General features: G+C 42.0%; 1 protein-coding gene across 4 annotated transcripts in view; it reads right to left on the minus strand.

Moving 5' to 3' along the window:
- ACOT11 (acyl-CoA thioesterase 11) overlaps positions 1-14,667 on the minus strand; it is a 113,887-nt gene that overhangs the window by 14,009 nt on the left and 85,211 nt on the right. For all 4 annotated transcript variants that reach the window (XM_060276894.1, XM_035121602.2, XM_035121601.2 and 1 more), the window contains 7 exons: positions 12,691-12,751; positions 9,921-10,022; positions 6,940-7,102; positions 4,915-5,071; positions 3,406-3,525; positions 2,827-2,971; positions 2,157-2,212 (listed from right to left, as the gene is read on the minus strand). In XM_060276894.1, coding sequence (XP_060132877.1) covers positions 2,157-2,212; positions 2,827-2,971; positions 3,406-3,525; positions 4,915-5,071; positions 6,940-7,102; positions 9,921-10,022; positions 12,691-12,751 — 804 coding nt within the window. The remainder of the gene's footprint in view (positions 1-2,156; positions 2,213-2,826; positions 2,972-3,405; positions 3,526-4,914; positions 5,072-6,939; positions 7,103-9,920; positions 10,023-12,690; positions 12,752-14,667) is intronic.

The raw sequence follows: 14,667 nt of genomic DNA on the forward strand, positions 1-14,667 counted from the left end.
CCCCCATATGAAATACAAAGTCCACATTAGTTCTTAGTTCTTTGACTTGTGGGGTTTTTTTCACACAAGGGTGGAGAGCAACACAAACTTTGTTGTAATATTGTTTTCAAATTAAGGTTGTTTTCCAAGGTACAATGCAGCTTTGAGATGAGCATCTCATAAGTATGCATACGCAGAATGTTTTATTAGCTTTTAAAAAAAACGTTTTCCCCTAATAAAGATTTTAGAAAAGCTTTGGAAGAGTAAAGGTTACTATTGTGAAAAATTGTGACCTGTCCTACACCCAAAGGTCCCAGGGCAGGTTAAAGTAAAATGGTAAAAACAATTTTAAACAACTTGCAATCACAGAAATAAGGCGGGTCCTAAAAAAGATGGTCCAGAGAAACAAAGCGAGACAGGCAGATACCAGAGACCACAGCTACTCACCAGTTACCTCGTGAAGCTGTGGCATATTTAAACCTGACATTATCCTGAACTGACTCTTCTCCCCACCACAGAAGTGTATTTCATTCTAAGTAGGCTTTGCAGCGAACGGCACTGCTGCTCAGCCAAGCATTTTGTATATCCCCCCAATGATTAGGATAAATAAAGTTACCCTGTAGATTATTTGACTGCTCTGCCTACTACGCTCTCCTGATAGGATGATGTAGTTGCGGTTCACTAGCAGGCACACGAGAATGACAGAGACAAATGGCCAAGCCACCGAGATGCCAGAGAAGAGGGGACTCCCGAGCAAGGAAGGTGCCACGAACCCCTAAGTCAGAGCATTCTAAGCACTGTTCATGATGCTCTTGCAGCCTGCTTTATTCTTCCCTGCCTTCTTTCGCTGCTCTCAAGAGAATTCATTGATCTGGCATTAATGCTCCGAGAACTGTGGCCTTAAGGATAATGCATGCGGTCTCAGTCTGTGTTCTGCAATAAATTATGAATTAGAGACAACCAAAGAACAAGGCTATAAATACACTATGAGGTTTTAGTGACATAACAGGAGGCAAACTGGAAGGGGCTCTGATGTCACCGTAAGGCAAAACTAGAATCAGAATGAAAACACAGAGCTGAACGAAGGTTTGTTTTATAAATAGGACTGGCTGAAGAAGAAAGAAACAGACTGAGGATGGGGGTGGGGAACACTTCTCTGAGCTTTGCTGGTCACTTTTTCCAGCTTTCCCTTTCTTCCACGAAAACTTACACTTTCGTTCCTACCAAGCTTTTTACCTTTCTGACAAATTTTGCTACCAGAATACAATGGGCCGATTATAGCCAGTGAATTTCTTGCTATTGCCTTTCCTTCCTTACATTTTCAGCAAGCGTATTTTGCATCAAATTTAGTAATACAGATTCCGAAGGATCTTAACACTTGCCAAAAAAAATTTAAAAGCAAATTTGTATCCGCCTTCATTGTAGAAACAGATTTGCGATCAAACTAGCAGTGCCCATAAAAAACTCCAGCGCTGAAGAAATGGAGTCTGCGTGCCTTGCCTCATTTCCAGTTATGCCATGACTTCATTCCAGCCAGGCAGTGCTGTTCAACCCACCATCATCCTATTCCAAAGGTTTAATGTCAGCCCATTTGCAAAGCCAAAGTTCAACCTTAGAATGTGAAGTAATTACAAAAAAAGAAGTGTGTGTCTGAGCATGTGCAAAGTATGTGTCCCTTCCTGGGAAGGAAATAGGGGGAGAAACCCAGGCATGCTGTTCTGAATGCACGTAAGAGATTTCGCTAGTGGGATCTAAAAGTTGTCAGTTACTGACATCGTCAGAATGTGTCAAAAGACAGAGCTTAACTCCTCTGTGAATAAATAAACTGCCTATTAAAAATCAATTTGGATAAATTCACAAGAAACACCTTGCCCTCACTCCTACCTCCTTCCCATCAAAATCATCTCCATTTGGTAGCAGCTACCTCTGCTGTTTTCAAGAACGCCACCATGAGCACTTTGCTGAGACACGGAGAAGAGCAGAAACTCTACCTGTGGATCAAACCCAGGGGCCCCATGTGCAGGAAGACCTGCTTATACGTAATTGTTTCAGTCTACAACATATGAATACAATTCTACCACAGGAATGTACAAAGAGGGAGGAGGAATCACATATGGTCCTAGTTAGGGAGAGCGCGATGCAAGAAGTTGCCAGAATAATAATACTTTTTCACTTACCTGTCCAGTCTGATTTTTTTCCTAGCGCTAGCTTCTTTGAACCGTCTTTCTCCATCCTGTTAAAGGGATATAAAATGGATGGGTGACATTTGGAAGACATATGAAGCAAGCATAGGAACAAACAAAGCGAGGCCTTAAACTAAATAGATGGGCCAGATGTTAAGAGTTTAACTCAAAAGAGTTTAGGTTGCCCTGCTTCTCCTGCAGTAAAAAAAATATGGGCCAGAAAAGACCATCACTAAAGCTGAATCCACGGACAAATAGTATCAACACAGTGAAGTGAACATCTGCAAAAAGAGTCTCAGCACAGAATGCTCCAGTCAGTTTATTAGACTTTTTAAGGGTCTCTTCCCCACACCCTGGTGAAAGTTGCCTTAATGTTTATATATATATATATATATATATATATATATATGTATATATGTATGTATATGTATATATATATATATATATATATATATATATATGTATATATACACACACACACACACACACACACACACACACACACACATACATATTGCAAACCATTTTCGCTGTTTCCCCAAAGAGAAAGCTGGTTTTGCATGGCTAACATGCTACAGTGTGCAACTGAGTGAGTTCATGCAGGGCTACCAAATTTGATTCAGGACCACAATCCATCACTCTCAAAGCCATTGCTGCTTCTTACCCCAGGCTCTGGTTTTAGCATTGGAAGTGTGCGTGGCTGACCCTCATCATTCAAGACCACAAAGGTCATGAAAGCACTGTTGATGTGTCTTCGGCTGACTTCCATTTCATGCCGATAAGCCTCTACACACACCCCAACCTCCATGCTGAAATTAAGAACAAGACATTTATTTTTTAGCTGGCACAGATCAAAGCGCATGTAGAACTGTGACAAGTAGAAACAGACTCCATTTCTAATTTAAAGGGCCTTTTTGTTAACTCTGCTTCTTTTGGACTTGCGAATTTATCCAAATTGATCTTAAATAGGCAGTTTCCCCCAAAAAGTGCTGTTTTTATTTATTTACAGACGAGTTAAGCTATGCCTTTTGATTCATTCAGATGATGTCAGTAACTGACAACTTTTAGATCTCAATGGTGAAATCTCTTATGTGCTACATGGAGGGAGGGAGTAAAAGAAAAAAAACCACACCAAAAACTTCAATCTGTCATCTTCCTGTTCAATGACTTTGCATTTGTTCTGGTAGATCACAAAATGTGGTCTAATTTATACAAGTGAAGTAAGTTTTCTGAAAGGCAATACCTGTTCTTGAATGCATTGTTGACAATGGCCTTGAACAGGAGGCGGTCCCCAACCTGAGATGGTCCCCTGAAATGGAACATTTCGATCGTCTTCAGGGTGGGGTGAGCATGGCACAATCGGCTAGGGAAGAGAGAGGAATCACACAGAGTATATTATGAGCACTGAAAAATCAAAACCAGTATTCCTCTGCAGGACAAAATATGCAAATACTACTTCCAACTAGTAATGGGTAAGCTGTACTCTCGCACAAGATATATTATCAGTTCTCCATTCACAAAACAAGACATTTTTACCATGACACAGCGAGAGTCAGACCTAGGCTATCCAGCAAAGGTCAAGTTTGCACCATACATTTTAAAGTGCACAGCTTTCCCCAAAGACCCCTGGAAACCCTAGTTTGCAAAGGGTGCTGGGAATTGTAGCTCTGTGAGGGGTAAACTATAGCACCCAAGAAGCCATGCACTTTAAATGTGCAGTATGGAGTCCCTAAAAATGAGGGAGTTTGGGAAGCTTGGGAAGTGCCCAATTTAAGTTTCCCCTCATCTCTCTTCTTCACTAGCTTATGTCATCCAGATCCCCAGAACTAAGTGTCACTGTGTCACCTAGCTTGTCTCTGCTAAAAGTGAAGGGTGATCTTTGGCACTGCTCAAAGGTTTGGACTCCAAACAATTCCACAAGGAAGGCTGCCAGTGCTAGAACAAACTGTCCCCAGTGAAGAGAGATGCAGCGCATCTGCTTAATTATGGGGAGAAGGCAAAGGTTGTGCACACCAGCCTCTCAGCCAGAGTGAAGTGCATAAAGGGAGATGCCTTTCTGCAGCAGCTAGGGAAATATATAACTAAGTAAAACTTAGTTAAATACCACCCAGGATGTCTAAACCATTAGGATGCCTCGTCCATACCCTTTGAAACCAGGATGTTACTATAACTGGCTATAATGTGAGTTATGGTGCTATGCAGGCCTAGTCAGAAGTTCTACGGAAAGGAGCTAAACCTTTGCCAATGCAATGAAGCCCCGACCAAAGGCTGTAGCTCAAGTGCAGATCAACTGTCTGCATCCGGAAGGTCCCAGGTACAACCCTTGCATCACCAGGTAAGACTGGGAGATACCCATTCTGAAACCTGGGGGAGATGCTGCCAGTCAATGTAGTGACAATATTGGGCTAGGGTTGGACCAAAGGTCTGACCCGGCATGAGGCAGCTTCCTATGGTCATCAAGAAACATTGTTAAATTTTGGCAAGTAGGTAACTAAATAGGTGTTAGAGAGCAATGCTTTCAATGATTCCTGAAGAACAGTTTTACAACTGTGGAAGTAATAACACCTCTGTTATTAGTAAATGATGGAACAGAAGTCCTCCAATGAAAAGAGTACGCGTCATAGTGACAAACTCATCTCTTCGCATGGAGGCCAGTCCTAACCATGCATGAAGCAGGAGTTGCAGGGTCCAAACTTAAACAGCCAAGTAGCACCATCCTGTCTAGTTCTTCCCCCCAAACCAAGTAGACCACCTTGCCGCTATTGTGGCCACATTTTCCATCCAGGCCATGATCTGTCCTCCAAATGTGTTCCCCTGGTGGTTGGCATGTGGGGGCAGGATGAGTTCCACACTTTCCACTCTGGTCTTTTCTGCAGGTACCATCATGCCACACTCTCTGTTCTCAAACTCTGGTAAGAAAAAAAGGACACAATTTTATCAGAGAGGTGTCTGGAGAGGAACAATCTTCTCAGGGTTGAATCCCCACACCCTTTCCAATTTGCAGGGACCCACAGTCTGGCAGGGAAGTGGGCAGGAACTGCTGCGGTATTATCTGGCACAAGGAGGACACAATGGTTCCTGTTTACAGCATGCAGCCCTAGGAAGCCACGGACAGTCAGCATTTGTGATAAACTGGGATGTGTCTAAAATTATGAATAAACTGGTAGGCATGCAGATACCAGGAGCTAGGAAACAAGTGGCAGCCAGTGTAGTGCAGTGGTTAAGAGTGTTGGACTAGAAACTGGGAGAGACCAGGGTTCAAATCCCCATTTGGCCATGAAGCTCACTGCATTTCTGCCTAACCTAATTCACAGGGTTGTTGTAATGTAGGGATTAATTGGGATGGGGGAGAGCCATCTTGAGCTCCTTGGAGAAAAGGGTGGGATATAAATGCAACCAATAAATAAAAACAAGGACCCATGAGCCCCATTGCCTGCTCTACACCATCTCTTTCAAAAAGTGCATGGCGTCAAGCTTGCCAATTTCTCTTCTCTAGGCAACAAACCAGGGCTCATTCTCATCTCCACTTCTGTTCACTCCCAAGCTTTATACTTCGCTCCTGTTCCACTAGGTTCCATCTATAGTAGTTCAAAGTGCTTATTTCTTTGTTAGGGGCTTAATGACTTTTTTTAAAAAAAAAGGTAGTGATGATTAAGGTAAGCTCTGCAAAAGGTGAAGCTGCAGCACCTGACAACCACTGGCACCACTGTTGTGCCTCTTTAAACAGCATGGCATAGACAGCATATGGGCTTCAAGCCTGCAGCTGAGCACCTTCTCTGCAGCAATTGTGACCACTTAGGGATTTAACAACAGGCCAGTGATGTGCTCTCAGTAGCTTCTTCCACTATGCCAGTGTTTCTCAACCAGTGTGCCTCCAGATGTTTTGGGACTACAACTCCCATCATTCCTGACCACTGGTCTTGCTAGCTAGGGATGATGGGAGTTGTAGTCCCAAAACATCTGGAGGCACACTGGTTGAGAAACACTGCACTATGCCACCCATGAAGATATCTTCTGGCAGAACCTCCAAGTATTCCTATCCGCTAGGAAATACAGCTGCTGCTCTAAATGCAAGGACAACACAGAAAGCAAGGCTGACTTGCCATTGAAGATTACATCTTTAGCAAAACCCAATCACCTTCTCTCTTCTATGCATGAGAATACCTTACATAAATATCGCTGTGGGAAACCCCAATGCACATCATGTAAACACTGTAATTTGGGGGGGAGGATACATCCATGTACAGTGGTACCTCGACTTCCGAAGGTTTCGACTTCCGAAGTCCGCTCACCTGGAAGTATTTTTGCCGTGCGTGCAGTCTGTGCATGCGCAAAATGGACGCTTCGACTTCCGAAGGTTTCGACTTCCGAAGAGCGCCGCAGAACGGATTGCCTTCAGAGGTCGAGGTACCACTGTATATCTATCTGGTAGGAAGCTGTGGCTGGCTTTGCGAACATGTGGTCAAAGATACATACTGCTTCATGCACCAGATAACTGCTAGAGACAACACTGCCTGACAAAGTGGGAGGAAGCCATCCACTGCTAAAAATAATAGCATAGCAGTGTCTACCTACATAAAGATCTGCTTCTATATTCTGTGGTGGCCACCCCACAATTGTAGGTGGTGGCCTCACACTCCAGATACAGGGCTAGCTTCAACTCTCAATGTTCGCTTGCTGATGGTTCCCTTTTCCTGCTTGTGAGCACACTTTGTTGTTTCCAACCCTGTGGCAGGACTGATGTACTAGACAAGTGCTGCCCCTCAGCAAAAAGTACCTGAAAGGAGCCTGGGGATTTCTGTACCGGACTGGACAGGGCTGTTAGTAACAAGGTCTTTGATGGTCTCTGTGTGGGCCAGTCGCATGCGGCGGCGTTCAGCTGCAACGCTGTACTCAATCTTCTCCTCTTCGGTTTGAGGAACCAGGGGCTTTAACTTGATCTAAGTGTATTATGGAAAAACAGCATAAAATGTACCTTTCAGTAGAGAGCCGTTAAGCATCCTGACCTGAGATTTTTCCCGCATTCTGAGAAAGTAGTTCAGCTATGACCTTCCATTTATTTTAAATCTAAAAGCTAAGGAAGTATTTTTCCAGCTGCCTCTTCGGGCACAGACCTCACAATGCGGTTGACATAAAACCACCATAAAATAATATTTAGGTAATATAGTATGTCAATGACAGCCCCAATTTACAACAACAGTCACTCGAAAACAATTCACAGGCCACCACCATACCATTATAATTAAATAAAACAACCTTTAAACAGTTTCTGGAAAAGCAGCACTCTAAATCCTTTTAAAGAAAGGGGAACTAGAACAAGCGAGTTTTTCATCGGCCCCTTTAAAAGCCAGTAGAGTATGGGGCAGTACACAAATCACTCTGGAGGGAGTTCTACTAGCTTTGGAAACTTGCTGAACGGAAAAGTTCAGGACATACCCATGATTGCCCAAAGCATTACCAAACCACATTTTACCTATTTTGATGCTGATATTCTCTGTAGTCTGCATAGTTCTAGCATAAAACAATAAATGTGTTGTTCACTTTGACGGGAGTGTGTGCGCATGTCAGGGAAGGCCTTGCAGTTCACAAGAAATGGCACCATGGCCTTGTTTTTCAAACACCTTTGTACATTACAGGCATGCAACAAGCTTTCTATTTTAATTGATGCAGGCAAGCAAAAGGCATTATCCACATTCTGACCAGGCAAAAGCACTCAATGAGAATGCGGGGCAGATTCAGTGAGGTGTGCAGTCTGAGGAGAGTCCCAAAGGTCAAGCAGAGGTGCCTGAGGTTTCCAGCCCCTGATTTACACCATGGTCCTGGGTGTGCTTTCGCAGAAGTCCAGCATGTTCAATCCTTGCAAGTGTGCAGAGAACTGCAACCTTCATATAACTTTCATCCACTGCACAATCACCCGAAGTTCTGTATGCCACTCATACGAAAGATGAACAAGTGAAATCTGCAATGATTGATTGGGCAAAAGATGTGGGGCATAATATCGTGATGGAGGACTGGGAGAGGTTGTGGGAAAAGGCTATTAAGTTTACAGCATGTAATATTTTGAGAGAAAACATGATGAAAATGATGTACAGATGGTATCTAACGCTGGTTAAATTAGCCAAGATTCATCATACACATGATAATAAATGCTGAAAATGTAAGAACATGGAAGGAACCTTTTACCATATGTGGTGGACTTGCCCCAAAGTAAAAGACTTCTGGGAAAATATTTATAATGAATTGAAAAAGGTGTTGAAAAACACATTTATTAAAAAACCAGAAGCCTTTTTACTTGGAATAGTTAGGGAAGAAATTCCCCAAAAGCATGTTACTTTCTTTTTGTATGCCACGACAGCAGAAAGAATACTGATAGTGAAGAATTGGAAGACACAAGAATTACCAACAGTGGAAGATTGGCAAATGAAGATGATAGACTTTATGGAACTGGCTGAGCTGACCGGGAGACTGCGTGACCAAGGAGAAGAATCGGTGGAAGAAGATTGGAAGAAATTTAAAGTACAGTATATTTAAAAAAGAACTGTAATATTTGAAAGGTTTGAAACAGATTTGGAAGTTGTTATAGGCTGTAGGGAGAAAAATGTTTAGTATTTAGGACAGGCATCCCCAAACTGCAGCCCTCCAGATGTTTTGGCCTACAACTCCCATGATCCCTCGCTAACAGGACCAGTGGTCAGGGATGATGGGAATTGTAGTCCAAAACATCTGGAGGGCCAAAGTTTGGGGATGCCTGATTTAGGATTTATAGGTATAAGAGTTAAGTATGAAAATTAGACAAGGAATGACTAAAATTAGATAAGATGATTGAAAGTATGATATAGAAATTGCTAAGGATGATTTACAGTGAAGCACAGTTAGGGGGGAACTACTTGAGGAAGTCACCACAATGCAAAGAATCAAGAATGATAAGTATGAAATTTTTGTATTTTTGTTTTCCTTTATTGTTATATTTTTAGTATTTTGTTGTTTATTGTTGTACTGTTTGATATTGTCTTTATGTGTATGTGGTGTGCTTATATTCAAAATGAATAAAAAAATTGGGGGGGGGGAAACCAAAGTTCTGTATGCCACAAAGCCAATCACAATCATTGTTGGCAATGGAGTGCGCCTCCAAGGGTGAAGTCAAACTACTGCATTAGTAGCACCAAAGTTACCTCTCCAGGGTGCAAGCTTGGGCAGTATGTATGGAGGTCCTGGGCTGCCCAGAGGACAAGACCCTCCCCTTGGCCACACTGATGTGGTCCAAAGAAAAGCTGTTTTGGCACCAGCTTGGCTGCAGGAGTTGCCGGAAGGAGGAGTACAAGTCACCATGAAAGCAATCTGTATTTATATCTGTGTGCCCCAATTTGTATTAAAAACCATGCAATGCTATCCCATTTGTGTGTTGCAGCACTCTATATCAGCTAATAAGTTATGATTGAATTAAAATACCTTTATTTTTCTCCTAGTTTCAACATTACAAATTAGACCTCAGCAGAGCTGCACCAGCAACATACCATATAAAAACTGATCGTGTGTGTGTGTGTGTGTGTGTGTGTGTGTTATTTTTATAAATAGTTGTTAAGGACCGTGATAACATAGCTAAAGCAATCAACAAGAGTCTTTATACATTCTCTAAAAATGCACAGGGTAGTCTCTATAAAGCAAATCTCAAGGGGAAAAGGGGGTTGAAGGGATGGAGCAGCAATGCTATTTTTTTTCCAAATGCCTAAACTGAAGATTTTAACTCTCTGTGCCTACCTTTGCAGACGGCTTGCCTTGTGCCACAAAAGTTGCATAGGCCTTGCAGACATTCCACTGCTCCCCATTGCACAGGTCTTCATAGCTGACCTGTACACCAACCTAGAAACAATCACCAGAGGGGAGGAGGAAAATAAAACGATGGTGAGGTACTGAATTAAGAGTTTAGTTGCATTTTAAGAAAACCTTCCACTATTTCCATTCAGGAAAAAGGAACATCGGAAACAACTGGATAATATTTCAAAAGAATGCTTTGTAGCACCTGAAGGAGTTGCACTGCATAATAGCTCTCTGTGTTGTTCTAGTTCTTAGCTCTGGTTTGGCAAGTCATACTTCTGAATATTTAAAGGTGAACAGGCGGTGTGATTATTGCATTCTATGTACTGCTGCTCTCCTAAGCAAATGAATCACAGAAGTTTGTTCCCTGGGGCAGAAAAATGAAAACCAGACATCCCCTGGATAACATTCTTCCCTTTTCCAGCAACAGAAGCCAAGTTATGGGAATCAGGGTGCTGTTTGGGTTTTGCCTGGATAGGTTCTTCTTCTGTGAATTACAGAAAAGCTTTTACAATTGATGGGGGAAATGAATATTCCACAAACCAGGGCCATACATATTCTGTGCCCTGCAAAATGTGGTCTCTATATAGCTTCCAGGAATAGCTGCTATTAAGTTTTCGTTTTTACTTAAAATCCAAGTTTCTAGCCCTTGTGATTATGAAGGACAATTTGATGACTTGGAAATAGTATCACAATCAGGATACCACACAGAAACAGTGACAGCTCTACTTCCCTTCAGAAATATTACATTTGGGGGGGGGGAGAGAACCTTACAAATTAATGTATGTTAACATTATTATTCAATAGAGCATTTAACATAATATTAACATATCACAATAACTGGTTCTGAGGACATATTCCAGGATTCACATGCACATGGAAAAATAGCCAAGAAATACAAGGCTTTGCTATAGGAATGTGACACGATTCTGGCACACAAATCTTGCCAATATGCTTCAAAAGCTCAGCAACTCACAAGTAAAATAGTACTTCAGCTGTAGCATGATCACTGTGCCGAGCAAGTGGATTTTGACTCCCATTTTACTCTACATGTTGCTTGACATGGAGGATGTTCCTCTGCACGGACTGGTGCAGGGTCACATGAACCTGCCCAAAAGCTAAGGTAGTATTTGGAAACCCTTTTCTAGAAGCTCCTACCATGAGTAGTGAGCCGTAACCAGAGACAGAGCTGCTTCTGCGGTTGTACCTCATTCTGCAACTCCCTCCTAAGAGACATCTACCTGGCACCGTATTTGCAGTATTTTATTAAGCACCTGTTGAAGTCTGTTCTGTTCACTCAAGTTTTCGGTGGTGGTTAAACTGTACCATTTAAGTCCTCATTGCGGCTGGTATTGTCCCTGCTTGTGGTTTTATTGGCTGCTGCTCTGAGCCTATATGCGCTTTTAAAATTTTCTCATGTGGTTCGTATTGGCTATTAAAATTGCTTTTGTTTCATGCGTTATTGGTTTTGCAATTGTTTTTATGGTTATTGCTTTATAGATCATGTAAGTGCCCTGAATTTGATTTGATTTGATTTTTGCCAGATATGTGGGGTATGGTTTAAAAAAATGAAACGAAATGAAATAGGCTGCCATGAAAGCCACCTCTCCACTGCACTACAGTGAATTTCAACCCATTGACAGGACATAGGAAGCTGGAAATGAAGCTGAAACCAAGATTTACTTCTACAGGAAGACACAGAAAACAGCCTTTCCCTTATGTAGCATTCACTCCAAATAGTTGAATGTTATTTCTGTGTCATGCATTATTCCTATAGGACTCCTCATCCCTGGCCCTCCCTGTTTTCCTTTAAACTATCCAACCCCCTTCTTTTGCCAAAAATATTTCAAGCTCGACAAAGAAAACAATGTTTAGTATTCACATAACAAAGCTTGCACTTTTTCATTTACCCTCCACCACCTATCCTCATCCTCTACGTGGTTATGAACATCCTTTGATATATTAAACAACTTAGGAAAGCAGATAACAAATTTTTATGGTATTTAAAGAAGTGTGCATGCACACGAAAGCTCATACCAATGACAAACTTAGTTGGTCTCTAAGGTGCTACTGGAAGGAATTTTTTTAAATTTTGTTTCAACTTTTTATGAGATATATTGGTTGTTTCATTGGTTGTATACACACACACACACACACGAGTACAGTGGTATCTTGGAAGTCGAATGGAATCCGTACTAGAAGTCCTTTCAACTTCCAAAACAGTTCAGAAACCAAGGTGCGGCTTCTGATTGGCTGCAGGAAGCTCCTGCAGCCAATCGGAAGCCACAGAAGTCGGAACAGATGTTCAGGTTCCAAAGAACATTTGCAAACCGGAAGAATCACTTCCAGGTTTGCGGCATTCGGGACCCAAAACATTCATCTTGCAAGTCATTTGAGATCTAAGGTGTGTGTATATATAGGTGTGTGTGTGTGTGTGTGTGTGTGTGTGTGTGTGTGTGTGTGTGTATGTATCCCAGCAACTCATCTTCAATTCAAATTAACTCAATAACTGCATGTTTGCATTATCTTTCTGGAGAACAAAAATTGAGTGCATGGTACTGGCAACTGCAAGGCTGAGATCCTAGCCTTCTCAGAAGTCCCACTGAATGCAGCGGAGTTTGCTCCCAGGTAAGTGGGGTTAGGATTGCAACCTTAACTGCTTATTGGGCAACAAATGTAAGTCCTCCAAGATAGCACACTGAAGCATACAAACCTCCATGCTAGAGTTAAATGCTCGGTTCACTTTTGCTTTGATGTTGACAACTTGCCCAACACTAGGGATAGGGGAGAAAAGATAAATAAGATAAGAAACATTAAAATGCAATTGGTAGAAAGCATCCTGTGGTTCTGATATGCAGGAGTTCTACCTGACTGGTGGGCCCTGCTTGACAATACTGCTGTCATGGTCCATTTGTTAAGATAGCTTTCTGCTCAAATCACTCCCACCGGGTGTCTAGAAGCAACACAGTCAGATTAATTCCTGAGGCCTGTAAGTTAGGTCACCCGGACAGTTCACGGGGACGGCTGAGAGGAAGCACTGGATAGGCCTAGAGATTTATGGGATGGAAATTATTTTTTCCCCTCCCCACCAGGTCCCAAGTGGAAGACTTTGCAGGCCCAGGCCTCGTGTAGTTTTCTGGTTCATCAGAAAAGGGCACATAGATAAGATTTCACCCATGGCTAAACACACATTTAAATCATATCTACCTCTCGATAAAGGAAGCGGGATGTGTCATCCCTCAAAAAGTTATCTGCCTGGGTTCAGAGATGCTCAGCTTTAATATAAGCTCTCAAGCGCAATGGCAAGTCTCTCTCCCCTTTCAGTTTCTCAGTAAAAAAAAAAATATGAGAACAGAATCAACAGGGAAAAGGTTAGGCAGGATGGTCACAACCTGCTTTAAACACTTCATTTCAACACAGGACTTTCCTTAAGCTTCTCCATCAGATCAGCCCAGATATGAGATGTAGGAGTTCATTGATATGGTTAGTGAAGGATGCCTCCACCCTCTTGCTACAAGCCAAGTGAATCTGCTTGGCATGAAGCTAGGCTCAAGTGCCAGGTTCCCACGTGGTGTTTTGTCTAGGGGTGCTTCCAGACAGCTGTTCCTTGTGGAACCTGTGATCCTCATACATGCACATTTCCACCCATATCACTGACATTAAAAACCCAGCCCATAATTTCTCCCATTTAAATCTGCTACAGGCAACCTATTTTGCAATATCCCAATGACCCATTTAGGAAACTGAGCTCCCGTCTGGAAGCACCTTAGGAGTGGACACAGCCTCTTTAAGGACACATCCTCTTACTGCCACCCAGTGCAATTGCTGATGAAACTCAAAGGGATGTTTTTCAGGTAGGGTCAAACAGCGGGGTAAAAACTGAATTAATAATATTTAGAATCACACACCATTAGCTGGAGATTAACTCTCACAGTTTAAGTGCTATATTCTGAAAAGTAAGTTTCTCTCTTTTTTTTAAATTTAAAATAGATCTTTATTCAAGTAATTAAAAAAAAATACAAAATCAAATACACAAAAACAGAAAATACATTAAAAATTCGAAAAAGATAAGAATCAAATAACATAAAAGGATTCAAAAGTAAGTTTCTCAGGGTGCAGGTGTGTGTGTGTGTGTGTGTGTGTGTGTGTGTGTGTGTACAAACACACACACACACACAAGTGGAAACTATGGATGTCGAAAGAGAACTGCCTTCATACTGGCCTTAAAACACCCAAAAGGCATACATGCACACAGGAGATCATATACCAAGCATCCCCAAACTGCGACCCTCCAGATGTTTTGGCCTACAACTCCCATGATCCCTAGCTAACAGGACCAGTGGTCAGGGATGATGGGAATTGTAGTCCAAAACATCTGGAGGGCCAATGTTTGGGGATGCCTGTCATATACTATTACAACAAACACAGATCCCAAGCAAAGATTCACCCACTAACCCAGTTTCTTTCACACAAGCCCTTCCTTTCATCGACTAAACTCTCAGAAATTATATGCAGACAGGTAATTATTTTGCAATAAAGGCATTTGACATGCAAAAGGCACGCAAATAAGATCAAGAACTAAATTAAACGTCTCTGTCAGAATATTGAAGATTTTGCCCCATTTCAAAGGGACGTGTTACTTAAATCAGGGAGTGAGCAATTTACTAATGCTATTCCAACAGTTTGCTTC

This window comes from Zootoca vivipara, chromosome 7 (genome assembly GCF_963506605.1).
Source record: "Zootoca vivipara chromosome 7, rZooViv1.1, whole genome shotgun sequence".
Taxonomy (NCBI): domain Eukaryota; kingdom Metazoa; phylum Chordata; class Lepidosauria; order Squamata; family Lacertidae; genus Zootoca; species Zootoca vivipara.